This window comes from Amblyraja radiata, chromosome 45 (genome assembly GCF_010909765.2).
Source record: "Amblyraja radiata isolate CabotCenter1 chromosome 45, sAmbRad1.1.pri, whole genome shotgun sequence".
NCBI classification, from domain to species: domain Eukaryota; kingdom Metazoa; phylum Chordata; class Chondrichthyes; order Rajiformes; family Rajidae; genus Amblyraja; species Amblyraja radiata.
In genome coordinates, this window is record NC_046000.1 from 8,382,592 (window position 1) to 8,410,465 (window position 27,874).

The window sequence follows — 27,874 nt, forward strand, 5'->3', positions numbered from 1 at the left end:
CCCAAAACGTCACCTATTCCTTTTCTCCAGAAATGCTGTCTGACCCGCTGTGTTACTCCAGCTTTTTGTGCCTGTCTTTGATTTGTACCAGCATCTGCAGTTTCTTCCTAAACAATTCGGCGAGCCTTTGCGTTTGTAGATGGCTACTTCAAGGGAGTAATTTGTCATCAAATTAAATAGCTGTACTGCTTGGGGGACATGAATGGCATCCCTTTCACATCCTCTACCTCAAATGTGTCATTTATTGAGGTGGTTTTTTAGTTACTGTGTGTGTGTGTGTCTCTCTCTCTCTCTCTCTGTCTCTCTATGTGTGTGTGTCTCTCTATGTGTGTCTCTGTGTCCAAATACAGTAGGGCACGTGCCATGTGTTGATTTAACAGTATGTGAAGTAGACCCTCTTGTTTGCCTGCAACGCCCTGACTCTCTACCGAGGGAGATCTGTGAAAGGACGGAGCCTGGTAATTTTGGCAGCTCTCCCGTAGCAGAAGTTGATTCGGAAGCCATGCGGCACTGGAAGGGAAGCAATGATTTATAATCCTTGTTATTCTTGCTGGCAGGTAAGCTGAACAACGAGCAGGAGCCAGGAGAGGGCGCGAGCAAGGAGCGTGCCTCGGGCAGCGATGAGCGACCACACGAAACAGAGCGGCGAGGCCAAAAGAGACGCCACGAAGACCGCGGGCGTGTGTACTACGAGTTCAGGGAGGAGACAAACTACAACCGGTGAGAGAACACCCAGCACCGTCTGACAAGATGTTGTCCAAGTTAAATCGCACCATTGACCTGGTAGAAATGGGCGGCACGGTGGCACAGCGACAGAGTTGCTGCCTTACAGCGCCAGAGACCCGGGTTCGATCCCAACCACGGGTGCTGTCTGTACGGAGTTTGTACGTTCACCCCATGACCGCGTGGGTTTTCTCCGAGAACTTCGATGTCCTCCTCCCACACTCCATAGACATACAGGTTTGTCGGTTGATTGGCTTGACATAAATGTAAATTGTCCCTAGTGAGTGTAGGATAGTGTTATGCGAGGATCACTGGTCGGTGCAGACTCAGTGTGCTGAAAGGCCTGTTTCTGCGCTGTATCTCTAAACTAAACTAAAGTATAGAAAATTATGAATGGCATAGATAGGGTAGACAGTCAGAACCTCGTTTTGCCTGGGTGGAAATATCAAAGACTCGAGGGCTTAGTTTTAAGTTGAGAGGGGCAAGTTTTCTATGCATATAGTGAGGGTCTGAGGGACATGCTAGAGGCAGGAAACATCTTCCCGATGTTGGGCGAGTCCAGAACCAGGGGCCACGGTTTAAGAATAAGGGGTAAGCCATTTAGAACGGAGATGAGGAAACACATTTTCTCACAGAGAGCTGTGAGTCAGTGGAATTCTCTGCCTCACTGGTGGAGGCCGGTTTTCTGGATACTTTCAAGAGAGAGCTAGATAGGGCTCGCTATATTTAAGAGGGAGTTAGATGTGGCCCTTGTGGCTAAAGGGATCAGGGGATATGGAGAGAAGGCAGGTACAGGATACTGAGTTGGATGATCAGCCATGATCATATTGAATGGTGGTGCAAGCTCGAAGGGCCGAATGGCCTACTCCTGCACCTATTTTCTATGTTTCTAAAGATAGCGGAATCAGACGATATGGGGAGAAGGCAGGAACAGGGTACCGATTGGGGATGATCAGCCATGATCACATTGAATGGTGGTGCTGACTCGAAGGGCCGAATGGCCTACTCCAGCACCTATTGTCTGTTGTCTGGAATGCACTGCCAAGGGTGGTGGTGGAGGCAAGTATGACAGTGGCGTTTGTACGGCTTTTATGTAGGCAAGTGCATATGGAGGGATATGGGTCGCATGCAGGCTGAGGAGATTAGTTTAACTTGGCGTCATTTTTCAGCACATCGTGGGAAAGTTGCTCAATCTAACCTGCAAATTCAACCTGCCCTGTGTATATTCAAATATGAATCCTCAGCCATCAGAAAACAAATATCTGAACACTGTTCCATTAGGCCCACAATGTCTGTGCCGTTAAACTAATGATCGTTTTAAAACCACGATTGAATTGTACTTGCTTCCCTGGTGCTTGGGCCTGGATCGAGTGGATGCTTCCACCAGTGGGAGAGTCAAGGACCAGAGGCCAAACCCTCAGATTAAAAAGGACGTAGCTTTAGAAAGGAGATGAGGAGGAATGTCTTTAGTCAGAGGTTGGTGAATCTATGGAATACATTGCCACAGACGGCTGTGGAGGACAAGTCCATGGATATTTTGGTGGAGATTGACAGATTCTTGATTAGTGCGGGTGCCAAGGGGTTATGGGGAGAAGGCAGGAGAATGGGGTTGAGAGGGAGAGATAGATCATCCATTATTGAGCAGCGGAGTAGACTTGAGGGGCCAATTGGCCTAATTCTGCTTCTAGAACGTATGAACATATCAGCATGAAAAATTCCCCATGCTCTTTAGTTCCTGGGGGCAACACCTTTTGGTGATCAAGTGCGTTAGATCCTCTGCCGGACATGGACAAGCTAGATGCAGGAAAAATTGTTCCCAATGTGGGGCAAGTCCAGAACGAGGGGCCACAGTCTTAGAATAAAGGGGAGGTCATTTAAGACTGAGGTGAGAAAAAACCTTTTCACCCAGAGAGTTGTGAATTTGTGGATTTCTCTGCCACAGAAGGCAGTGGAGGCCAAGTCACTGGATGGATTTAAGAGAGAGTTAGATAGAGCTCTAGGGGTTAGTGGAGTCAAGGGTTATGGGGAGAAGGCAGACACGGGTTACTGATAGGGGACGATCAGCCATGATCACAATGAATGGCGGTGCTGGCTCGAAGGGCCGAATGGTCTCCTCCTGCACCTATTTTCTATGTTTCTATAGTCACAATGAATGGCGGTGCTGGCTCGAAGGGCCGAATGGCCTCCTCCTGCACCTATTTTCTATGTTTCTGTTTCCCATTCAAAGGCACCCATCATTCTTCAGAAAACAATCCAACCTCTCCTTCTGATCTTCTTGACTAGTGGCTGTTGCTATTTTTTTTTAAACTCCATATTGGTTCAGCTATGCTGCCACAACACACATCCTCCTGGGTAGGCATTAAACCACGAACGGTACAGTATGGGAAGAGGCCCTATGTTTGCGCCCAACATGACGCCAAGTTAAACTGATCTCATCTCGTCTGTCTATGAATGGTAGAACTCCGGGGAGTTTTATGGAGCAGAGTAATCTGGAAGTGCAGGTACATAGTTCCGAGAAAGTGCCGTCGCAGGCAGATAGGGCGGTCGAGAAGGCTTTTAGTACGTTGACCGTCGTCAGTTAGAGTATTGAGTATCGAAGTTGAAGTCGTGTTGCAGTTGGTGAGGCTGCATTTAGAGTATTGTCTTTAATTCTGGGCACCATGTTATAGGAAAGATGCTGTCAAGCTGGAAAGGGGTGCAGAAAAGATTTACGAGGAGGGTATGAGTTATAGGGAGAGGTTGAGCAGGCTGGTACTTGGAGTACAGGAGGATGAGGGGTGATCTTATAGTGTCTTACAAAATGATGAGAGGAATAGATCGGGTAGGTGCACAGTGTCTTTTGCCCAGAGTAGGGGAATCGAGTACCAGAGGACATAGACTAGTGCGTAGGTACATAGAACATTAGTATTAGGATATAGATGCTTTCAGAGGAGAAAAAATTAAAGGGAACCTGCACTTCTACGCGAAGGGTGGTGGGAGAATGGAACGAACTGCCAGAGGAGATACCATTAAAATGTTTGGACAGGTACATGGCTAGAATAGGTTTAGGAGGTTATGGGCCAAATGCAGGAGGTGGTACCACTGTAGATGGGACATGTTGTACAGTGAAGGCAAGTTGGCCTCTCCGCGCACGCTACGATTCTATGCCTCATGGAATGGACTGAGCTGGAAATTAGATGGTTTGTTTTTTGAGTGTATGATGGGGTGGATGCTGAAATATTTCCCCGAGAGATGATACGTAATATTAGGAGCTTTGGGATCACAGGTCGCTCATTTAAGACTGAGGAGGAAGAAATTATTTTCCAACGTAATTCTTTTCCAGAATGAATATTGAAATGCAAGGAAGTCCAGGGAAATCAAGCAGTGTAGCCTTGCGACCTAAATTGGATCAGCCTTTATCTTACTGCTTGGCTCAGACTGTGTAGAGTTCAGTGATACAGGCCCTTCGGCCCACAGAGTCTGCGCTGACCAGCAATCCCTGTACACTAGCACTATCCTACACGCGACGGAAAAATTTACAATAAACCCGTACGTTTTTGGAGTGGGAGGAAACCGGAGTACCTGGGGAAAGCCCACGTGGTCACGGGGAGAATGTGCAAACTCTGTATAGACAGCATCCGTAGTTGGGATCGAGCCTGGCTGTTTGGTGCTGAAAAGCAGGAACTCTACCGCTGTGCCACAGTGCCGCCCATGATATTATCCAACATGTAATTGTTTTGCTGAAACCCACCATTTACCTGAGGGGGGGGGGGTTACTGGCCTGGGTTCAAGATAATTAAATTATAACGTTTAAAAACTCAAGATCTCAGAGCAATGTTTCAAATATTATGGCTAATGTAAATTCAGTCTGCTCTATTCCTGTCCATGACAGAGATGTTAGAGGCTCTTTAGTAAACTAGTCGACTAATATACCCCTAAAGTCTTACTTGGGCGCGGCGCAGCGGTAGAGTCAAGAGTGTCCCAGATAGAACAATGAAATTCTTACTTGCTGCCTTACATCGCCAGAGACCTGGGTTCAAACCTGACCGTAGGTGCTGTCTGTATGGAATTTGTATGTTTTCCCTGTGACCACGTGGATTTTCCCCGGGTGCTCCGGTATCTTCCCACTCTCCAAAGACATATAGGTTTGTGGGTTAATTGGCTTCGGTAAAGATTGTAAATTGTCCCTCGGGTATAGGATAGTGCGAGTGTGTGTCGCAAACTCGGTGGGCCAACGGGCCTGTTTGCGCGTGGTGGTACCTCTAGACTAAACTTAATATATAATGGGCAAGACCGCACATTCAGCGGTTGTGTAGGCCCTCGGATTTGATGTCAGTTTTGTGCTGTATGTTTTTACACAACGTCCTTTTTCTGGTACCGCCGTCTCCAGATTTGAAACTGACCCATAGGCCAGCTTCGAATGGCCCTCTGTTTAACAATGAATCTCCGCCTGATGCTCAGTGGGGCACAGAACCTCCCCCCTGCTCTTTGTTGCTGTCCCATTCCCTGATCTCTGCTCCTTTCTCTAAGTTATGTCTGTTGATTCCTGCAGGGCCAAGTCCCCGGTGCCTATGGGGAATGAGGAGACTGAAGAAGAATTTGACGACAGTTTAGTTTGTCTCGACACCTGTAAGTGTGACATTCTGTGAGGCAAAGGTCAACGTTTACTCCTATATATTTTTCTTTTTTTTAAAACTGCTCTCTTAATTTCGGTAGTCAAGGCTGCGGAACGGATTCTGCAGCGTTGCCTCGGGGTTTGCAGGCGTTGTGGCAACCCGAAGACGCGAAGACGATTTTTCCGGTAGATCCTCAAAAACATGGGATACGTTGGGCCAGGCGGCCCGAGGCAGTGTATTGGCGCCTCGCCCCGAGGTGGCTGATTGCATGCACCATTTGCCGCCGCTTATAATTGGATGATTAATCTCTTGTCAGAGCTTAAACCTGACTTGTAGGGTTTACATTGGCCAGCAAAACAGACTTTGTACCTTACAGGTTCCGCAGTGGGGTGGGCCTGGAGGGAGGGAGGTGGGGGGGGGGGGGGGGGGGTACAGGTCCACCGCCGATTTTCCAGCACCCTTTGGTCCCAGAGCCTTTCTGAAGAAGGGTCTCGACCCGAAACGTCATCCATTCCTTCCGTCCTTAGACGCTGCCTGTCCCGCTGAGTTACTCCAGCACTTTGTGTCCGCCTTTCTGGACTATCCGTTTTGCCGGACCAACAGAGGTCATGGCCTCCGGGAGGAGCGCGACGGTACGGGAGCGGCCCGCCCAGGCCGCCGAAGTACCCAGATACCGGCCGGCCGTAGTCGCTTACGGGGACGGATCTGTTGGCTCCGGGCCAGGCCGAGGTTCCACAACCCTGGTTGCATGACCCGCCGATCGGCCGCGGGTTTGGCTATGGGAACGGATCTGCCGGGCCGGAGCGCCAGAGCCCAGACCACATTGGGCAAACTCATCCCGCCGATCGACCGTGGAAGTCCCGATGAGGTGAATATTGGCTGCCTCACCCGGTGTGAGCACCATGTTTTCGGGGGGGATTTCAAATGTGCTCTGGTAATTTTGTCCGGAGTAAAGGAGGTGCCAGACCACCTGTTGCCGGAATATCGGTGGCGGACCTGTAACTGTGGCGAGTTTAACTCTACCCTGACCGACAACTGAGCCACTGAGACCGTTGTTGGTGATTGCAGTCAACTGCTTCTGACCTGTGGTCTTAAATCGCACTTTTTGTTTTGGATATCTCCACCTTTGCTGCGATGTGGAGCGCTGGAGTAGCTCAGCGGGTCAGGCAGCAGCTCTGGAGAACATGGACAGGTACAAAGCGCTGGAGTAGCTCAGCAGGTCAGGCAGCAGCTCTGGAGAACTGTGGAAAGAGGTGGCGTTTCGGGCCGGGAGAAAGGGACCTGACCCGAAACGTCACCTGTCCATGTTCTCCCGAGATGCTGCCTGACCCGCTGAGCTACTCCAGCACCCTGCGTCATTTGTGAACCAGTATCTGCAGTATCCTTGTCTCTACCTCTCGTAGACGTGGTCTGGTTTGGTGTTATACCCAAGAGCCCTGATGCTTTGGGGAAATGCCGACTGTTTCATCTCTGCTTCCCTTTGAACAGATAACTCTGACCTCCACTTCCAAGTGGCGAAAGACCGCTATGGTGGGCAGCCCCTCTTCCCGGAGAAGTTTGTCTACCTCTGGGGTGGTGCGCGGGCTACCTACGGCGTGACGAAGGGCAAGGTCTGCTTCGAGGTGAAGGTGAGTCCAGGTTGGGGGACGGCAGTGCCACTCTGTTGACCCTGTCGGAAGTGCTCCAGCTCCCCAGCACTGAACATGGAGCAAGAACGTGTCCTTCGGCCCACAATGTCCATGCCGAGTTAAACCAATCTCATCTGCCTGTACATGATCCATATCTCTCTCTGTTCTCTGCACTTTCATGTGCCAGCCTAAAAGCCTCTTAAATGCCAATATCGGATCTGCCTCCAACTCCACCCCTGGCAGTGCCCTTCAGGCCCTCACCACTCTCTGTGTAAAAGAACAACTGGCCCCGCACACCTCCATTGAACTCCATCCCCCCCTCCCTCTCACTAGCTGTGCCCCCTAGTGCTGGACAATTTGACTCTGGGGATCGGGTTCTATCCCAAATCTGCCTCTCGTAACTTCTATCTGGTCTTCCCTCAACCTTCCAGAGAAAACAATCCCAAGTGTGTCCAACCTTGAACGCCACTGTGTATGTGCCTCCACCACCGCTCCTGACAGCCTGTTCCAGGCCCCCGCTACTCTCTTGCCCCACACATCCCCCCCCCCCCGCCCCCCCCCCTCCTCCCATACCTTATATTCTATGCTCTCTAGTTTTGGACACTCTCACCCTGGGGAAAGAGGTTATAACTGTCTAAAATAACATCAAGACAGTCGAGGCTTTCAGATGCTGAGCACTGCCTGCTGCTTTGATCCAATGTGTAGGAAGGAACTGCAGATATATTAATCCCATGCAGTAGCAATGTTACAACATTTTCAGATTTTAAAAATCAAGTCTGCAATTTATCCCATCAGATAAAGCATAAAAATAAGTTTAATTTGACACCTAATTCGCTTTCATATCTTCAGTATTAAAAAAGTTATGGCCATTTTCATACTGAAATTAGCATCTGCTTTTTCATTGACTTAACTCAAAAGCTGTGATCGAGGACAGTCAAAAGCCCTCAGAATGTGCAACTTTTGGCACTGACGAGTTATGACATCTTACTCAATTATATTTCATCTAAATCTGTGGAAAAGTTCATGTAGCTCTGTGACGTGGGTCATGAAAATCGATTTCTAGACACATTTTTGATGCTCGGCCCACAGCCTAAATGGAAAAGCAATAGGGAACAAGATGCTAATTTCCGAGTATGAAAATGGCCATAACTTTTTTAATACTGAAGACATGAAAATGAATTAGGTGTCAAATATAACTTATTTTTATGCTTTACCTGATGGGATAAATTGCAGACTTGATTTTTTAAATCTCAAAATGTTGTGACATTGCTACATGCAGATGTAGCAGATTGTCTTGTAATTCACCATTCATTTGGTTTAATGCCATTTTAGGGGGGAGGGGGGTAGTTGATGGGGTCATTAGATAGATTGCCGCTGCAACAGATTAGCTTCCAGAGTCCATCCATTGTCTCGCCTTCGTGAACTGCACTGTGAGAATGATTTAAAACCCAGCGTCTCTGCTGGGCAGTGTGGAGCGTGTTGCCCCCCCATTGAAGTGTGTGCTTCCTAAAGTGCAAGCACTTGAGATCCTGTTTCCGGGTTACACGGTTGCTGACGAGATGAAGTAGCAGCTGGCTGCAGCCGACACAAAATGCTGGAGTAACTCAGTGGGTCTAGCAGCACCTCCGGAGAAAATGGGCCGGGGAAGTTCCATGTCTTCAGACTGGAGGAATTCTTTGAGTCCGAAGGAGGGCGGTGGAGTTGCTGCCTTAACGCGCCAGAGACGCAGGTTCGATCCTAATTACGGGTGATGTCTGCACGCAGTTTTGGATCTCCCTGTGACCACGTATGTTTTCTCCGGGTGCTCCAGTTTCCTCTCGCACTCCAAAGACGTGCACGTTTATAGGTTACTTGGCTTTGATAAAATTGTAAATTGTCCCCAGTGTGCAGGGTAGTGCTAGTGATTGCTGGGGCCAGCATGGACTCAGTGGGCCAAAGGGTCTGTTTCCGCGCTGTATCACGAAAGTCTAAAGGATCCTGATTCGAAAGCTCACCACTGTTTTTCTGGAGATACCGCCTAACCCCACAGTTATTCCAGCAAATTTTTGTCTTTATCTGTACCTTCCGAGTTGGTGCAGAAGAGGCAATTATTCCTGTGCTCCGGTTGCGTTACTCCACCATTTTGTGTCTGTCCTTGGTATAAACCAGCATCTGCAGTTCCTTGTTACATCAGAGGGGTGGACATGACCTTGTGGGAAGTTGAGTTGGTGGTGAGGAAATATCAATTGCGTTCGCCGTTGGTGAGTCCGCGTTTAACGGCTACTTTCTCAAATTTAATCCCAGATGACCCAGAAGTTCCCCGTGAAGCAGCCGGCCGAGACTGAAAATGAACATCATGTCATGCGTGTGGGGTGGTCACTGGACAGCTCCGGGCTGCAGCTGGGTAAGTGGGCCAGGGCTCTGTACATGTCGTGTGCTTTCCCCCATTCTGTTCCAAGGCAGATTCATTCATCACCGTTGAAAACATTAGCAACGCAGTGGCGCTGATTTCCGACGGGAACGGTGACGGACGCACCACACATCCCCGTCCTCCAGTTCCTGCAGACTTCCGCCTCTGGAAGTGTAGGATTTTGGTGTGTGTGTGTGTTCTAACATCATTCCTTACAATGCTATGTAAACAACAGAGATCGCAACTTCTACTGAAGTGTGGATGGCCGTTGGCTCGCTAGAAGCTCATCCGCCCTTTGACAGGTCTTGTTTTTGGTCCTGCTGGGGGTCCACATCCCCCCTCCTCACCTGGCTAACCAGGTGGGGGAGACGGTTTAGTAGCCGACTATACGGCCTGTCCCACTTGCGCGACCTTGGCTCGCAAATTACGCGACCTCGTGGTCGCTTGAGGCGTACGGGCATCGTATGGCCGCATGGGGCCGGTCCCACTTAGAAGCGCGGAGTTGTGCGGGGCTGGTCCCGACAACGCGCGGGGCTCCGAAATTCTGGCAGTGGCCGAAATCTTTGCGCGCCAACGGCCTGTCGGCACGCAGGCACATTGCGGTCGTACACAGCGTGGCGTTGCGCGATGACGTCACCGCCCGGCGTGGCGTTGCATGATGACGTCACCGCCTGACGCCGTGCGACGCCCAAATTCAGTCGGCCTGCCTCCTGCCCAGCTGATTGGTCAGCATGACGCAAATGACGTCACGCGCGAGCTTAGCGTGAACTCCGCTTCCGTTTGGTCGCGCCAAACGCACGCAATCGCATGCAAGTTGGACAGGCCCTTATCTGACCATGGAACAGGTAGCACGGGATTACATGGTACCCGTGGTGGGGGGAACACCCCCGACCTGACCCAGGGCAGAAGGTACACAAAATGCTGGAGTAAGGCAGTGGGACAGGCTGCATCTCTGGATGGAAGGAATGGGTGACGTTTCGGGTCGAGACCCTTCAGGGATGCTGCCTGTCCCGCTGCGTTACTCCAGCATTTTGTGACTATCTTCCGTGCAAACCAGCATCCTTCCTTCACACTGTTTCAAGGCTGCCTGTCTCAGCTTGTTTTTATTTACACATTTCCTTTCCCACTAATCCCGCTTCAGGAGAATCAGAATTTTCCTTTGGCTACGACGGAGCTGGGAGAAAATGGAGCAACTCCGCGTTCGAGAAGTACGGGGAGACTTTTGGTGAAAATGATGTTGTCGGTTGTTTTGCTGTGAGTACTGTTAACATTAAGCTGCCTCACAATTAACATTAGGAATCAACTTGCTTTCTGGTTTGTTCATAAGTGATAGCAGCAGAATTAGGCCATCTAGCCTACTCCGCCATTCAATCACGGCTGATCTACGCCTTTCCCTCTCTCAACCCCATTCTCCTGCCTTCTCCCCGTAACCCCTGACACCCCTACTGTTCATGACCCTGTCCGTCACTGCCTTAAGAATTATGCATTGACTCGGCCTCCGCAGTCTTCTGCGGCAATGAATTCCACAGATTCACCACCATTTGAATAAAGAAACGCCTCCTTTTCTTAAAGGTACGTCAATAGACAATAGATAGTGGGTGCAGGAGTAGGCCATTTGGCCCTTTGAGCCAGCACCACCATTCAATGTGATCATGGCTGATCATCCCCAATCAGTACCCCGTTCCTGCCTTCTCCACATATCCTCTGACTCCGCTATCTTTAAGAGCCCTATCTAGCTCTCTCTTGAAACTATCCAGAGAACCGCCCTCTGAGGCAGAGAATTCCACAGACTCACAACTCTCTGTGAGAAAAAGTGTTTCCTCGTCTCCGTTCCAAATGGCTGACCCCTTAGTCTTAAATTCCTTTTATTCCATGGCTACGCCCTCTGGCCCAAGACTCCCACTAGTGGAGACATCCTCCATCCAGGCCTTTCACTTATTCTGCAGGTTTCAATGAAGTCCTTCCTCATCCTTCTAAACTTCAGCGAGAACAGGCTCAGTTCCGTCAAACGCTCAACCTATGTTAACCCGATCGTTTGTGTAAATCTCCTCTGGACCCTCTCCAGCACGAGTGCTAGCACATCCATCCTCGGATATGGGGCACAAAACTGCTCACAATACTCCAAATTTGGGCTGACCAGTGCCTTATAAAGCCTCTGCACTACAATTTGCCATTTGAATCACTCATTTGGTAGAAGATAGTAAAGACTGAAGTCCATTCGGATGAAGGGTCTTGACTCAAAACCTATCCATCCATATTCTCCAGAAATGCTGCCTGACCCGCTGAGTTACTCCGGCACTGTGTGCTTTTGTGTATTCACCAGCATCTGCAGTTCCTAGTTTCTCCATCAATACTGTCCTATCACACACTCCAGAGCAGGGACAACACGGGGTTCATAGAAACATAGAAATATGTGCAGGAGTAGGCCATTCGGCCCTACAAGCCAGCACCACCATTCAATATGATCATGGCTGATCATCCTGTATTAGTACCCCGTTCCTGCTTTCTCCCCATATTCTTTAATTCTGTTCGCCCTAAGAGCTATATCTAACTCTCTCTTCCGCTTGCAAGTAACAACATGACATACAGTAAACCATTAAGAATAAAACATTATAGTTTAAGATGTGAATGAAATAAAATACCAGAGCAAAAGGAGGCTACAGACTTTTGGTTATTGAGTGGAGCTACTTCTCGTGGGGGAAAAAGCTGTTTTTATGTCTGGCTGTGGCGGCTTTGACAGTCCGGAGTCGCCTTCCAGAGGGAAGTGCTTCAAAGAGTTTGTGGCCAGGGTGAGAGGGGTTTAGAGATTACCTTACCCGCTCGCTTCCTGGCCCTTGCAGTGTACAATTCGTCGATGGGGGGGGGGGGGGTGGTTGCAGCCAACAACCTTCTCAGCTGATTGAACGATTTGCTGAAGCCTCCGGATGTCGTGCTTGGTGGCTGAGCCAAACCAGACCATGATGGAGATGGTGAAGGTGAAGTAGATGCATGTCTACTTCTGCATCACCGTGTCGCCCTAGAATAGTGGGAGCAGCCGGACTTCTTCCCTAACGGGTTGGTTTCTTGCTTTTGCTTCGCAGAATTTTGATGGCGAGGATGTGGAACTCTCCTTTGCACTGAACGGCACGTGTCTCGGGGTCGCCTTCACCGTCGGCAAGGAGTCTTTGGCCGACAGGGCCATGTTCCCCCATGTCCTGACTAAAAACTGTGCACTCGAGTGCAACTTTGGTCAGAAGGAGGAGCCACTCTTGCCCGTCCCAGAGGATTACACTCTTGTACAGAACGTGGCCCTGGAGGACAGAGTTCGCGGGGCGATTGGACCCAAGACCCGGGATGCCTGTGAAGTAAGTACAGAAAGTACTTACAGTGTGGAGTTTGCACGTCCACACTGTGACCACGTGGGTTTTCTCCGGGTGCTCCGGTTTCCTCCCACTTTAGGTCATTTTCGCTAGAATTTAGAAGATTGAGGGGGGGATCTTATAGAAACTTACAAAATTCTTAAGGGGTTGGACAGGCTAGATGCAGGAAGATTGTTCCCGATGTTGGGGGAGTCCAGAACAAGGGGTCACAGTTTAAGGATAAGGGTCTTTTAGGACCGAGATGAGAAAAACATTTTTCACACAGAGAGTGGTGAATCTGTGGAATTCTCTGCCACAGAAGGTAGTTGAGGCCAGTTCATTGACTATATTTAAGAGGGAGTTAGATGTGGCCCTTGTGGCTAAAGGGATCAGGGGGTATGGAGAGAAGGCAGGCACGGGATACTGAGTTGGATGATCAGCCATGATCATATTGAATGGCGGTGCAGGCTCGAATGGCCTACTCCTGCACCTATTTTCTATGTTTTTCTCCCACATCCTAAAGACCTGCAGGTTCGTAGGTTAATGGGCTTTTGTAAATTGTTCCTAGGGTGTAGGATAGAACTAGTGTACGGGGTGATCATTGGTCAGCATGGACTCAGTGGGCCGAAGGGCCTGCTTCCACGTTGGATCTCTAAAAGTGCAATTTTGTTACTGTGGGAAAGGCCAGATCTCTAGGGCGTCCATGTTACAGCATTGAAGTTAATGGTGATCATTAAAACACTCCCTTCCTCCTCCAGGTTCTCTTGATGGTTGGCATGCCAGGGGTTGGAAAGACCACCTGGTTAAAGAAGCACGTGGAAGAGAATCCAGAGAAAAGATACACCATCCTGGGAACCCTCAACATTCTCGACAGGATGAGGGTAAGAGATGCTAGCTTTCAATTTTGCCCTCAGAGTCGCACAGTTCGGTACAGGCCCTTCGACCCAACTTGCCCATGCTAACCAAGATGCCCTTCCTGGTCCCACCTGCCATCGTTTGACCCATATCCCTCCACACCTTTCCTTTCCATGTACCTGCCCAAATGTCTTTTAAATGTTGTTCTAGTATCTGCCTCAACTGCTGGTGTATAAGAGTTGACGCCTGGAACAGCGCATACAGTAGATAAGATAGGAGGAGGTGCAAATCAACCTCTGCCTAACGTAACGAGGGAGGAGGTATAGGGGACAGGTGCTGCATCTCCTGCGGTTGCATGGGAAGGTATCTGGGGAGAGGGTGTTTGGGTGGGAAGGGATGAATTAGACAGGGAGTTGCGGAAGGAACGGTCCCTGCGAAAAGGGGTGGAGACGGGAAGATGTGACTAGTGGTGGGATCCAGTAAAGCGGTGAAAATTTTGTCGGAAGATGTGTTGAACGGGATAGCTGATGGGGTGAAAGGTGAGGACTAGGGGGACTCTTACCCTGTTGGTGCTGGGGGGGGAGGGGGAGCAAGCGCAGAGCTGCTGGGTACCGAGGAGACACGAGTGAGGGCCTCGTCGATGATAGAAGGGAGGAACGACCATTCCCTGAAGACTGTTTTGGATGTCCTGGTATGGAACACCATCCTGTGTTCAGATGCGGCATAGACGGAGGAATTGGGAGAAGGGGATGGGGTCTTTGCTGGAAGCAGGGTGGGAAGAAGTGTAGTCTAGATAGTTGTGGGAATCAGTAGGTTTACAATAGACATCAGTCGATAGTGTATCTCCTGTGATGGATACGGTGGGATCGAGAAATGGGGGTGGGGGAAGGTGATGGAGTGCAGGTTGGTAATTGGTAGTGAAGTGAATGAAGTCGATGAGTTCTGCATGGGGGCAGGAAGTAGCACTGATGCAGCCGTCAATATCACGGAGATAGGGTTCAACTGATGTGGAAGAAAGAACCCCAGATGCTGGATTAAATCGAAGGTAGACACAAAATGCTGGAGTAACTCAGCGGGTGAGGCAGCATCTCTGGAGAGAAGGAATGGGTGACGTTTCGGGTCGAGACCCTTCTTCAGACTGATGATAAAAGGGAGGGACATAGATAAGGAAGTGTATAGATAAGGCGGTGTAAGGTGTGAAAACATGACAAAGGGAATGGAGATCTAGGAAAAATGTTAAACGCTTTAACTCCACCTCCCATTCCCACACTGACCTTTCTGTCCTGGCCCTCCTCCACTGTCAGAGTGAAGTGAGACCCTTCTTCAGACGGATTTGTGGAATTCATTGCCTGAGACGGCTGCGGGAGGCCAAGTTAATGGATATTTTTAAAGTTGAGATTACAGATTCTTGTTTAGTAAGGGCATCAAATATTACGGGGAGAAGGCAGGAGAAATCGGGGGGGGGGGGGGGGTTACCCCGTTCCTGCTTTCTCCCCATATCCCTTGATTCCGTTAGCACTAAGAGCTATATCAAACTCATGACAACCAGACAGGAACAGGTATATCTAACTTTCCTATAACAATAGACAATAGGTGCAGGAGCAGGCCATTCGGCCCTTCAAGCCAGCACTGCCATTCAATGTGATCATGGCTGATCATCCACAATTAGTACCCCGTTCCTGCCTGCTCCCCATATCCCCTGACTCCGCTATCTTTAAGAGCCCTATCTAGCTCTCTCTTGAAAGTATCCAGAGAACTGGCCTCCACCGCCCTGTGAGGCAGAGAACTCCACAGACTCGCAACTCTCTGTGTGGAAAAATAGTTTCCTCGCCTCCGTTCTAAATGGCTTTCCCCTTATTCTTCTCCAGCCAGGAACAGGTGAATCTGCGCATATTGTGTCCGGATTTTCCAGGGAAGTTGCAGTCGGGAGAGGGGGGGATTTTGGTGAATAGCTCACATTGTTTCTTGTTTTGCTTCCCTTTAGATCAAAGGGCAGGATGGTCCGGCTGCGAGCCTGGCGCATCGGAACACACTCATCCAGCAAGCAACCCAGTCCTTAAGCAGACTGATCCAGGTCGCTGCTTGCAAGAAACGCAACTACATCCTCGATCAGGTACCTGCCCTACTGCCCCCCTCGAAGAGTTAGTGTGTTTGCCAGCACCGCTGAATCTAACAATTATTTTAGGTCAGCGGTACAGCGCGGAAACGAGCCCTTCGGCCCACCGAGTCCGCGCTGTCCAGCGATCACCCCGTACGCTAGCGCCATCCTATAAACTAGGGACGATTTACAATTTTTAACCAATTAACCAACAAACCTGCACGTCTTTGAAGTGTGGGAGAAAACCCCGGAGCGCCCGGGGAAAACCCACGCAGATCAAACTTTGTACACACAGCGCCCGTAGTCAGGATCGAACTCTGGTCTCTGGCGATCTTCTTCTTTCGTGTGGCGTGCACAGCCTAAAGTTGTTGGACAACTTGTTCTATTTGATCTTCCGTTTGTGCACGTCGAGTTGATTGCATTAGTCGAAACAGGGCGGACCACATGAAGGTTGCGATCTTCCACCCCGTCTCTGGCGATGTACCGTTGTGCCACCGTGCTGCTTTTTTTGTTTTTTGTTGTGAGCTTTGTCCTGTAGTCTCTGCCTGCATTTGGCCCGTATCCCTCCAACTTTTCACAGTCCCAGTGTGGCCCAGTCCAAATGTCACGATAGTACCTGCCTCAACTACTTCCTTCAGCACTCGACAAATGTTGGATCTGTGGAATTCTTTGCCACAGAAGGCTGTAGAGGCCACGTCGGTGGATATTTTTAAGGTAGAGATAGATAGATGTTTGATTTGGACTAGAGGGTCTGAGCTCTCGGCAGAGGTTGGGGCAGGCTTGGTCTCTATTCCTTGGAGCGCAGGAGGATGAGGGGTGATCTCATAGTGTATAAAATCATAAGAGGAATAAATCGGGTAGAATCTTGCCCAGAGTAGGGGAATCGAGTGAACTAGGATGCCAGGATTAGAGGGCCTGAGCTACAGGGAGAGGTTGAGCAGGCTGGGTCTCTATTCTTTGGAGTGCAGGAGGATGAGGGGTGATCTTATAGAGGTGTACATAATCATGAGAGGAATAGATCGGGTAGATGCACAGTCTCCCTCAGAGTAGGGGAATCAAGGACCAGAAGACATGGGTTCAAAGATTTAATAGGAATCTGAGGGGTAACTTTTTCACACAGTGGGTGTATGAAACGAGCTGCCAGAGAAGGTAGTTGAGGCTGGGACTATCCCGACGTGTAAGAAACAGTTAGAGATGTACATGGATAGGACAGGTTTGGAGGGATATGGAGCAAGTGCGGGCAGGTGGGGGACTAGTGTAACTGGGGCATCTTGGTCAGTGTGGGCAAGTTGGTTGTTTCCACACTCTGGTTGCCTGACACCCGAGCCGCAACTCCGATCCCTATTAAATCTTTCCCCTCTCGCCCCAAGCCGTTGTCGCCGCTGTGTTGGAGACGGCTCTCGTGACCGGCTCTCGTGTCTGCTACCCTCCCCCCTCCAGAGCAACGTGTACAGCTCGGCCCAGCGGCGGAAGATGACGCCCTTCACGGGCTTTGCCCGCCAGGCGGTGGTGATCTGCCCCAGCGACGAGGACTGGAAAGCCCGGATGAAGCTGCGGCTCGCCGAGGAGAGCGAGGACCTGCCCGAGTTTGTGCTGCACGAAATGAAAAGTGAGGAGGGGGTGGGCAGGGGCAGGGGCGGGGCGGGAGTGTGGCGGGCAGTCGCCCTCGCTGGATGGGCTCGGGGTCTCCGGCCTGCGCGGTGGGGCAGAATCAAAAGTTGACCCCCATTCCCTTTTGTTCCTCCTTGCAGTGAACTTCACGCTTCCCGAGACGAGCGACTTCCTGGACAAGGTGACCTTCGTGGAGCTGGAGAAGGAGGCGGCCAGCAAGCTGATGAACAAATACAGGGAGGAGGCGAAGAAAGCCCGGTCTCAGCAGGAGAAGCGGCAGGACCGGCGCAACTACCGCAACCGCAACGACCGCGACAGAAACTACGGTGGGCCGCTCGACTGCACTGGGTTGTGGGGAGGGAGGGAGGTGGATGGGGGGAGGGGGCCCGATCGACTGCATTGGGCATGGGGGGGGAGGTGGTGGGGGGGGGGGGGGGGGGGAGATAGACACAAAGCTGGAGTAGCTCGGTGGGACGGGCAACATCACACTAGAGAAGGAATGGGTGACGTTTTGGGTCGAGTCGGGTGCTGTGTGTACGGTCTCCCTGTGTTTTCCCCGGGATCTCTGATTTCCTCTCACACTCCAAAGGCGTGCAGGCTTGTAGGTTAACTAGGCTTCTGTACATTGTAAGTTGTCCCTAGTGTGTGGGACGGTGCGAGCGTACGGGGGGGGGATCGCTGGTGGGCGTGGTCTCGGGACCGATGGGCCTGTTTCCTCGCAGTATCTCTAAACTAAACTCTGAAGAAGGGTTTTGGCCCGAAACGTTGCTTATTTCCTTCGCTCCATAGATGCTGCTGCACCCGCTGATTTTCTCCAGCACTTTTGTCTACCTTAAACTAAACTAATATGGGGGCCCAAAACTGATCTCAATATTCCAAAAGCAAACCTCCACACAGTGCTGGAGTACTTCAGCGGGACAGGCAGCATCTCCGGAAAACAAGGTTGATGGGACCTAAAACTGTTTACAATATTCCATATGTGGACCTGACCTGCCCCTTATGAAACCTCAACATTATATCCTTGCTGACTGACCAGCTGACTTACTCCAGCACTCCCCCTGCCAACAGATTGTGTATCATAAGTTCACAAGTCATTGGACATTCGGCCCATCAAGTCTACTCCGCCATTTAATCATGGCTGATCCAACTCTCCCCTTCAACCCCATTCTCCTGCCTTCTCCCCGTAAGCCCCGACACCCCGACGCATCTCCTGATATTCCAAGACCCTTCCAGTATCTGTGAGGTGCAGGTACAAGAGAGGGGTGGAACGTGACTCACTTGCCCAGTTCAGTGCTCGAAAGCTCGACGTGATCCAAAGTTGGCGCAGTCCATCACGGCTCCAAAGGCACGAGGGTGCAAGGGTTTGTTTAAACCCCCGCCTGCCACAAGTAGTTTTGTTTAGAGATACAGCGCAGAAACGGGGCCCTTCGGCCTGCTGAGTCCACGCCAGCCAGTGATCCCCGCACACTTACACTATCTTACACACACTAGTGACAATTTATACATATACCAAGCCAATTCACCTACAAACCTGTACGTCTTTGGTGTGTGGGAGGAAACCGAAGATCTCGGAGAAAACCCAGGGAGAAGGTAGAATCACCGTTCAGACAGCGCCCGCGGTCGGGATCGAACCCGTGGCCCAACTCTACCGCTGTGCCACCGTGCTGCTGTACATGATCTATATCCCATTATTCCTTGCTCTTCCATGAGCCGATCTAAAAGCCTTTGCCACCACCCTGCACACCTTCACTACTTTATTAGCAAGATAAAAAAACTAGCCCCACAATTAGAGAGATACAGGTTTCAGGGGATATGGGCCAAATGCAGGCAGGTGGGGCTGGTGTAGTTGGAACTCAACCCCTGTGAACCGTGCTGGCCCTAATGGTTTCTGGCCTTTTTGTGTAACACGTCCACCCCCGCCCCACTAACGGTGTGTCTGTGTGTCCACAGGAGGCAATCGCATGGCCAGGTGGGACAACAGGAGCTACGATCGGCAAGGATACAGCCAAGCCTGGGCTCCTGCCTACGGCAACAGCCCGGCGTCCAGAGAGGTAAGAGGCAAACCAAAGTCTGCCCCCGCAGCGCGTAGAAATGAACTGCAGGTGCTGGAGTGACTCAGACAGACGCAAAGTGCTGGAGTAACTCAGCGGGTCAGGCAGCTTCTCTGGAGAAAATGGCCGGGTGATGTTCAGACTGCAGGTGGCCACCTGAAACGTCACCCGTCGGTTTTCTGCCAAGATGCTGCCCGACCCGCTGAGTAACTCCAGTCTCTCCCCCTCCCAACAGTGTTCAGTAACGGAAGAGGCCACTCAGCCCTTCGAGTTCGTTCTGCTTTTCAATTACAGGTCTATCACCATTTTGGGGGGGAAAAATGGCGCCCATTGTTCTGGAGCCTTTCTGGATTATCCCAACCGAGGCCACGGTCTGGGGGAGGGGGGGGAGGGGTGCTGAAATATCCTCAGGCAAAGTTGCCCGTGGAAATCGGCTATTGGAATGGATCTGCAGTAGAATTGAAAGTAGAACAGTATGAAAGAGCTTAAGAAGGAACTGCAGATGCTGGAAAATCGAAGGTAGACAAAAGTGCTGGAGAAACTCAGCGGGTGCAGCAGCATCTATGGAGCGAAGGAAATAGGCAACGTTTCGGGCCGAAACCCTTCTTCAGACTCGTATGAAAGAGCTAATAGTCAAATCTAATATAGTTTACAAAATGGGGTCGTTCTTACTCAAAAGCATGGTCAAGTAGAAAAAAAGATTGGCTCAGTGCCAAGTCTGAATGACTTTGCAAATTGCATGGAACACAATATGGAGGACAGGTTGTCTTTTTAATAAAGACGTTCGTGCTCTTTGTAGATCTTACTGACGAACCGATTAAAGATTGGCTTGGTTTACCTTTAACCAGTTTGTTCTTGTCTGCTTTTAAGAGACGAACTTTGACAAGTACGGCACAGAGGCCGACACTTCGGCCCGCAATGTCCGTGCCAAGTTAAAGCAACCTCCTCTCCCTGCTCCATATACTTCCATTCGCTGAATATCCATGTGCCCGTCTAAACGATTCTTAAACTCCACTATCAAATTGGTCCTGATGTTGGGGGAGTCCAGAACCAGGGGTCACACACAGTTTAAGAATAAGGGGTCAGCCATATAGGACCAAGATGAGGAAAAACGTTTTCTCCCAGTGAGTTGTGAATCAGTGGAATTCTCTGCCACAGAAGGCGGTGGAGGCCAATTCACTAGATGTTTTCATGAGAGAGTTAGATTTAGCTCTTGGGGCAAATGGAATCAAGGGGTATGGGGAAAAAGCTGGAACGAGGTACTGATTTTGGATGATCAGCCATGATTGTATTGGCGGTGCTGGCTTGAAGGGTCGAATGGCCTACTCCTGCACCTATTTTCTATGTTTTTATCGTGTCACCAGCCCTGCCCGCACGTTCCAGCCACTCCCCAGCTCTCAGTAAAATAAAAACTAGCCTTTTGTCCTGGTAGTCGGTGAAAGGACACACGAGCGTGCTCGTGGTGAAGTCACATCACGTGCCCAATGCCCACTGACCGGCCGCTTGTTGCCAACAGGGTTACCCCAAAGCCTACGATCGCTACAGGCAGCAGTACGACCGTGGCTACACGCAGCCCTACGACAACCCCCGAAACCGGGACTACTACCGGGAGTACGCCCGCGAGGTGGGTACCGACCGCGTTGCGACCGCCGCCCACGTTTCAGCCTGCGCCGTGTTGCCCGCGTAACCAGGACGAGAGGCTGGGAGGGGGGGGGGGTGGCGGTGCCCTGGTTGCCCCGTCCCACAGGGTGGTTCAAGAACCCGACGGTGCCGTCTGTACGGAGTTTGTACGTGCTCCCCATGACCTGCGTGGGGTCTTTCCTGGGATTTCCGGTTTCCTCCCCCCCGCAAATTGTCCCTGGTGTGTGTGGGATAGCGTTAGTGTGCGGGGATCGCTGGTCAGCGCCGACTCGGTGGGCTGAAGGGCCCGATTCCACGCAGTTTCTCTAAACGAAACTGAACTAACGGTCCTGGAGGTCGCACTTCTTGCCACCACCTTCCCAATGCCAGCAGCGACAGGAGATGCAATGCCATTTTCGAGGTTCAGTGCTGTTTGTCCTCTGTGTCAATGATTTGCATCGTGAGCATACATGGCTTGATTAGCATCGTAATACAGTGTGAAGGAGGCTTGGATTGCCTCAGCGCAGAGGGGAGAGCAAGGAGGGAAGAGACAATGACTTTGGGACTTTAAACTGTGTTGCGTGTTTGTTTTGTTATTTATTCGATGTTATGACTGCAGGCTAAACCATTTAGTTGCACTGAAAAGAGCAATGACAATAAAATGAATCCAATCCAAACAGGCCCAACTCTCCGGTTTACCCCCCCCCCCCCCCCCATCCACACACTCCACACACTCCAAAGACGTACAGGTTTGTAGGCTAATTGGCTTCGATATAATTGTAAATTGTCCCGTGTGTGTGTGTGTGTGTGTAGGATAACGTTAGTGCGCGAGGATCGCTGATCGGCCTGGGCTGTAACTGCACTGTATCTCTAAGCTACACTAATCTAACACAGCGGTCTCTATGTCCCCCTCTCTCTGCAGTGGCAACGCTACAGCGACGAGCGAAACCGCTACTACAACAGCTACTACGGCTACCGATGAGAGTGCGACCTTGTACCCATCCCCAGCCCGCCTCCAACATAGTTTCATTCCACTGGAGCGGCAAGGTGGCTGTGGGGCTTTAACTCAAAAACCCTTTTTTGGCTAGTGTTTAGATGTTATGTTTTTAATTTTATTCTTTCTCATGTTAACAAAAAAGGGGGTGCCTGGCTTTCCAGGGCACTCCAGCTTCTTCCTTGGCAGACGTACCACAGTAGTTAATATGGAATGTATAAAATGCATTTGGCACACTTGCCGCGACTGTGCACATTACCCGCACTCTTTCTTTCTATCCTTCCTTCCTTCCCTCGCCCTTCCCTCTCCCCGCCGACTTCTCCCCCTCCCCATCGTTGAACCTGCCCAGTGGTGGAGTTTCTGGGGGAGTGGGCGGGGTAGGGAGGGAGAGGGTGAGGGTGAGACGGCGAGGAGACTTGGGCTGGGGGGGGGGGGGGGTTGTGGGCGGGACAATAAAGGGTGGTCCGCCTGTGCCGAAAATCCACTAATACCATCGGAGCCTCGGAGAAGTCGGGGGCCCCCCATCTCGCTTTGCAGCCGTCTCCGCCCGTTGGTAGATCGACTTTCCCCGTTAGTTTGATGAAGATCGGCCAGGATTAGTGGCGAGCTAGAATGAAGCCAATCTGAAAAGGCCACGCCTGGCTGTCCCAACAGCACCAGAACTTGTTGAGATCTCTCTGACCTCCCGGAGAACTTCTGTGAGACCCCCCCCCCTCCCTCCGAAGCATCTCGTCGAGAAGCCCAGGTGCCGCCAGCTCTCCCAAGACACATTTGCCCACGGGGCCCGTCCACCAAAAGCCGCAGATCCAAAAGCACATTTTCCTTTCCTCCTGTGCGTCTTTCCCACCGCGCCATCCCACCCTGGAGAGCTCCCCCCCCCCCCTCCCCAGCGCCAGTCGTTGCGGCCTGCACTTCTGACTTCAGGTAGACTAAAAAAAAAAGCCGGAGTGACTCAGTGGAGCGTCTCTGGAGAGAGAAAAGGAATAGGTGACATTTTGGGACGAGACCCTGCTTCAGACTCGACCTGAAACGATGCCCATTCCTCTTTCTCCGGAGGGACGCTGCCTGACCCGCTGAGTTGCTCCGGCTTTGTTTTGTTTTTTTTAAATGTCTATCTTCGGTGTAAACCAGCAATATCCAGTTTCTTCTGACACACTTTTGACTGCAGACTCCACGCCCTCTCCCCCTCTGAGCTGCCTTTGTGATGGGGTGAGGAGGGAGAGGTGGGGCCTGGTCTGGCCTGGCCTACCTGCGACTTCCCTCGCCCCTCTGCTTGCCTCCTTTTGTCAGCCGTGAATCTCAAACAGCCCTCCTTCTCTCTCTAACTACCCCTTCCCCTTCCAAAGCCAGCACCTCCTGCATCTCACAGCAGCCCAATCCCCACCACTATCTCTCCCATTGCCATTGCCCTCCCTCCCATCCTGCCACCCTGCTCCTGCCCCCACCCCCCTCCCACTGTCAGCTTCCCGGGCTGGCGCGGGCACCTGCTGGGTTCCTTTTGACTTCACACTCGAGACGGTAAAGCTGGCGGCGAGCAGAGAAACGATCGACCACAGGGAGCGGAGACTGTTAAAAAGCATCCGGGCCTTTCTCTCCCCCCCCCAGTCCGTATTGGCCAGGAAGATCCCGTCAGCCACGCTCCAGACGGCACAGACACTGAGGTGCGTTTGCCTGACCAGCCAACCGACCGCCAGCCTTTTCAATTAAACCGGGGCTGGAGGGGTAGTCAGGGCTTAGCTGTACAACAGTTGCTTTCGCCCCCTCCCCCCGGTACCTCTCCGAAGCCTTTTGCCAGACTCTAGACGGCACAAACACTCGGGTGTATCGCTTGACCAGTTCCACCAGCCTCATCAATTAGCCAGGGCCGGAGGAGAGGGGACGGGGTGAGCTGCACAACAGCCCTTGGGGTCTTTGTGGTCTCCCTGGCCTTCTGGAAGCCAACTGTCGTGACCCCCCCCCCCTCAGTAGTCTGTCCCACCCCTTGTTGGCGTGCCATTAGCCATACTCCATACGCTTCTTAGTCCTATTGCCCTGTTCTGGTAGCCAAGGCCAGAGGAGTGGATGGGGGTTTGAGTCCGTTCCCTCCCCCTCCGCTTGTACCCCAGCCTGGGATGAGCATTTAGATCGGGCCGTGCGAGCCAGAGCAAGGTGGAGCAGGAGCAGGAACACTGGGCTTTATTCAGCAGGAATAGATTCTCCTTTCTTTTCGCCCGCCTCCCATGTTTGTAGTTTTTTTTTTTTCTGTTAGATTTTGACGCGGGGACTCGCACCAGCCTTCTGAGCAATCTCCCCAGAAGGGCTCGGCGAGTGTCAGACACGACAAAAGAGGCACGTCGAAGCGACGCCTGGCCCTATTTCCGCCACTTTGCACCCTGTACAGTCACCCGCCACGGCCTTTCAGCAAGCTATTTCGTCTTTTTAATTTTTGAGTTTTACCTTGCGCATTGTTTTTTTATTTTTAATTTTACACACAAGATTTTACTTCACAAACACTCGCAGTGTTCCCGACCGGCAGCCTGCAGCTTATTAATTGTACGATTAATTGCAGCCTTTTTAATGTCGACAATGCGGGGGTGGGGGAAGGGGGGGTGGGATGGTAGAGACGGGGCTATTTTTGGATAAGCAGGAGAGAGATCTGTTGGTTGAAGGAACCTTCTTCCCACGTCGTCCGGGAGGGCAGTGGAGAGGGGGGGGGTGGGGAGGGGGGGGACAACGGAGGTGAGGCGTTCCTTCCTAGCCCCTCTCGTGGGCTGTCCTTTCCACACATAAGACTTGGCAGAACCCTCTGGATTTCTGACATTGGAAGCGCATTCGATTGTAAGCGGGGAGGGGAGTATCTGGGAAATTTTCAGCGCAGTCATTTGGCTCCTCGTCCTGTTTGGTTATCAACTTTTTTTTAAAACAAAAAACTCTGCTTAAATTCTACTCTGGTTGTATACAGATACTGTACGTGTGTTTTTATTTAAAAAAAAAGAGTTCTTGGTTGTCGAGCGGAAGACGAGGTGACAGAATGTCGTCTCCCACATGCGCATGAAAAAGCTGCAAGGGATGCAGGGTTTAGATTTTGTAGCTTCTCTCCCCCCCGGCCCCCCACCAAACTGCCCTTTAAAGGTAGTCACCACCGAATGGCAATTTTTTAAATGTATAGAGTCTGTTTGGAAGATGATGGAGGGTAGCAGTGATATTTTGTTGGTGCTGCTGTTGTTGCTTGCTGCCTGGGGTGGCCTGGTCGTGTGCACACTCACTCACATGCACACATGTTCTCACACACACACACACACACACACAGACACTCTTTTGCGCGCACACATATACACACACACACGGACAGACTGACACACACACACACTCACGTGCACACACATGCACACGCACACACACATGCACACGCACGCACACACACACAGACACTCTTGCGCGCACACATATACACACACACAGACACTCTTGCGCGCACACATATACACACACACAGACAGACACACACTCACGTGCGCACACACACATGCACACGCACACACACACATGGGCACACACACACACAGACACTCTTGTGCGCACACATATACACACAGACACACACTCACGTGCACGCATACACACACACATGCACGCGCACACACAGACAGACACACACACACACACACGGCTGGAGCATACAGCAGCTGTAACAGATCAGCCCCACACAGGCCAGCTGTCCACTCTGGCAAAACTCCCCAGCGTTGTGGGCTTTGGGTCTGAACCCACCTTCCCTCCCTGTGAAATCCACCCGACCATTCTGCCCTTCTAGCCCCCTCCTCTCCCAGTGGGCGATGCCAACCATGCCACGTCACCGTCTCCGTCCCGAGAGCAAGCCCGCTGGCTTGTGATGGCACCAGTGTGTAGTGGGGAAAGACGACGTGGACATTTTAAAGACTCGTTCAGTCGTCTTGTGTCATTCATTCCGTTTCATGTGGGATTTATTTTTTCTTCTCCCCCTCAAGAAAGTAAAGCCAATCTTTTGTAATGGGTAGGACGGTCTCGTATCAGTAGAGAATACACGCAGCCTATCTCCGTACATTATTTTTAAAATAAATTGGAGGGCTTGTTTTGGCTCTGATCCGAGCCAGGGACCTGCCTCATGAGCGGGGCAAATAATCTATGGCTGACCCCAGGGATCTGCTTCACGCAACGGTTTGAGACAATCCACCTCCACTCCACTCTAGGATGCCTTTCTGAACAAAAGCCACTCATGCATCGGGAAGATCAGCAACCCCCTCCTCATTTGACTCCAGGATCAAAGTTGGCCTTTGAATGCGCGCACCTCCTCCCAAAGAGGGGCCCCATTGCTCCCAGCTGCAGCACGGCGGGGGGGGGGGGGGATAATCCTTAGTTCGTAGCCCAAGCTTGTGTCCACCTGAGCAGAGACTGGTTGAGGGGGAAAGAGAGAGAGAGCAGGCACAAAATTCACCTGGACCCCTAAACGGAGTCCTATAGGCGCAACTGACACTTCACCGTAGTAGCTGTTCCGTCCTCATTCTGAGTGGAGGCAGGCAAGAGGTACTCCACAGTAGGGTGGTGGGGGGGGGGGGGGGGGCATAGACCGCCACACTGACGGCTGCACGCCCACCTTGGCCCTGGTGCTCGCACTTCTCGATTTCTTAACGCTGGGTGGGGCGGGGCGGGGTGGAGGGAGGGGAGGGGAGGGCGGGAGCCTCCAGGCAATGCAGAAATGTGGGACTGTCTGGTATAATAAATGTGTGTTCAATGGAGTTTGTGTCTGTAATTGGGCACGGCGCTGCCTAGCGGTAGTGAAATGTCAAGGTAGTATAAAAACTGAAAGAGATTTTAAATTGAAAAAAAAAAAATTCATTAAATAAAAGATTTGCTGTACGCTGCCTGTCCACAGTGGTGTTTGGCCTGCCTGCTCTGTGATGGATGTCCGATGTCGCCTCTGCCTCAACCATTCATTGATGCTAAGCTTGCTTTGGAAGTGGGAGGCGGTGGGTTTGAACACAAAATGAACCGTGCGATACAGTGTGGAAACAGGCCCTTCGGCCCAAACTTGTCCACACCGGCAAGTACCACCCACCCACCTGCGTTTGTTTGGTTCATATCCCTTCAAACTTGTCCTATCCATGTACCTGTAGCTGTTTCCTAAATGTTGGGATAGTCCCAGCCTCAACTACCTCGTTCCATACACCCACCAACCACCCTTTGTGTGAAAAAGTTACCCCTCAGATTCCTATTAACTCTTTTCCCCTTCACCTTAAACCTATATCCTCTGGCCCTTGATTCCCCTTCTCTGGGCAAGAGACTCGGTGCATCTACCCGATCTATTCCTCTCATGATTTCATACACCCCCAGTTTTCAGTTTGGTTTTTTAGTCGCGTGTACTGACGTTACAGTGAAAAGCTTTTTTTTTTTCCTTCTTGCGTGCTATCCAGTCAGCGGAAAGACATGATTACAAGCAAGCTGTCCACGTGGAGCCATGCGGTGTGGAAACAGGCCCTTCGGCCCAACTTTCCCACACTGACCGACATGTCCCATCTACACTAGTCCCACCTGCCTGTGTTTGCCCATATCCTCTCTAAACCTGTCCTATCCATGTACCTAAGGTGCACAAAAATGCTGGAGAAACTCAGCGGGTGCAGCAGCATCTATGGAGCGAAGGAAATAGGCAACGTTTCGGGCCGAAACCCTATCACAACCTCCTATCCATGTACCTATATGAATGCTTCTTAAAAGCTGCGGTTGTCCCTGCCTCAACTATCTCCTCCGGCAGCTCTTTCCATCTACCTACCATCACCCTTTGTGTGTGTGTGTAAAAAAAAAAAGATTCACCTCTGGTTCCTATTAAAACTCCACCCCCCGACCCCCTCACCTTAAACCCATGTTGTCTGGTTCTCGATTCCTCTACTCTGGGTAAAAGACTGTTTGCCCGTTCTATTCCTCTCATGATTTTATACACCTCTAGAGCCTCCTGCGCTCCA

The 27,874-nt window shown here is 51.1% G+C and overlaps 1 protein-coding gene and 1 long non-coding RNA gene across 2 annotated transcripts in view; both read left to right on the plus strand.

The window, feature by feature from the left end:
* hnrnpul2 (heterogeneous nuclear ribonucleoprotein U like 2) overlaps positions 1–24,865 on the plus strand; it is a 43,760-nt gene extending 18,895 nt beyond the window's left edge. Inside the window, exons 2-14 of the mRNA XM_033015168.1 lie at positions 558–720; positions 5,255–5,331; positions 6,807–6,946; positions 9,230–9,329; positions 10,477–10,589; positions 12,416–12,679; positions 13,432–13,554; positions 15,513–15,641; positions 17,067–17,235; positions 17,378–17,563; positions 19,188–19,288; positions 20,805–20,912; positions 21,831–24,865. Coding sequence (XP_032871059.1) covers positions 558–720; positions 5,255–5,331; positions 6,807–6,946; positions 9,230–9,329; positions 10,477–10,589; positions 12,416–12,679; positions 13,432–13,554; positions 15,513–15,641; positions 17,067–17,235; positions 17,378–17,563; positions 19,188–19,288; positions 20,805–20,912; positions 21,831–21,890 — 1,733 coding nt within the window. The 3' untranslated portion in view covers positions 21,891–24,865. The remainder of the gene's footprint in view (positions 1–557; positions 721–5,254; positions 5,332–6,806; positions 6,947–9,229; positions 9,330–10,476; positions 10,590–12,415; positions 12,680–13,431; positions 13,555–15,512; positions 15,642–17,066; positions 17,236–17,377; positions 17,564–19,187; positions 19,289–20,804; positions 20,913–21,830) is intronic.
* Positions 24,866–25,351: 486 nt separating this feature from the next.
* On the plus strand, positions 25,352–26,779 carry LOC116968386. The gene is made up of 2 exons (XR_004410464.1): positions 25,352–25,393; positions 25,528–26,779. It is a non-coding gene; the product is annotated as an uncharacterized LOC116968386 (long non-coding RNA).
* The last annotated feature ends 1,095 nt before the right edge of the window (positions 26,780–27,874 follow it).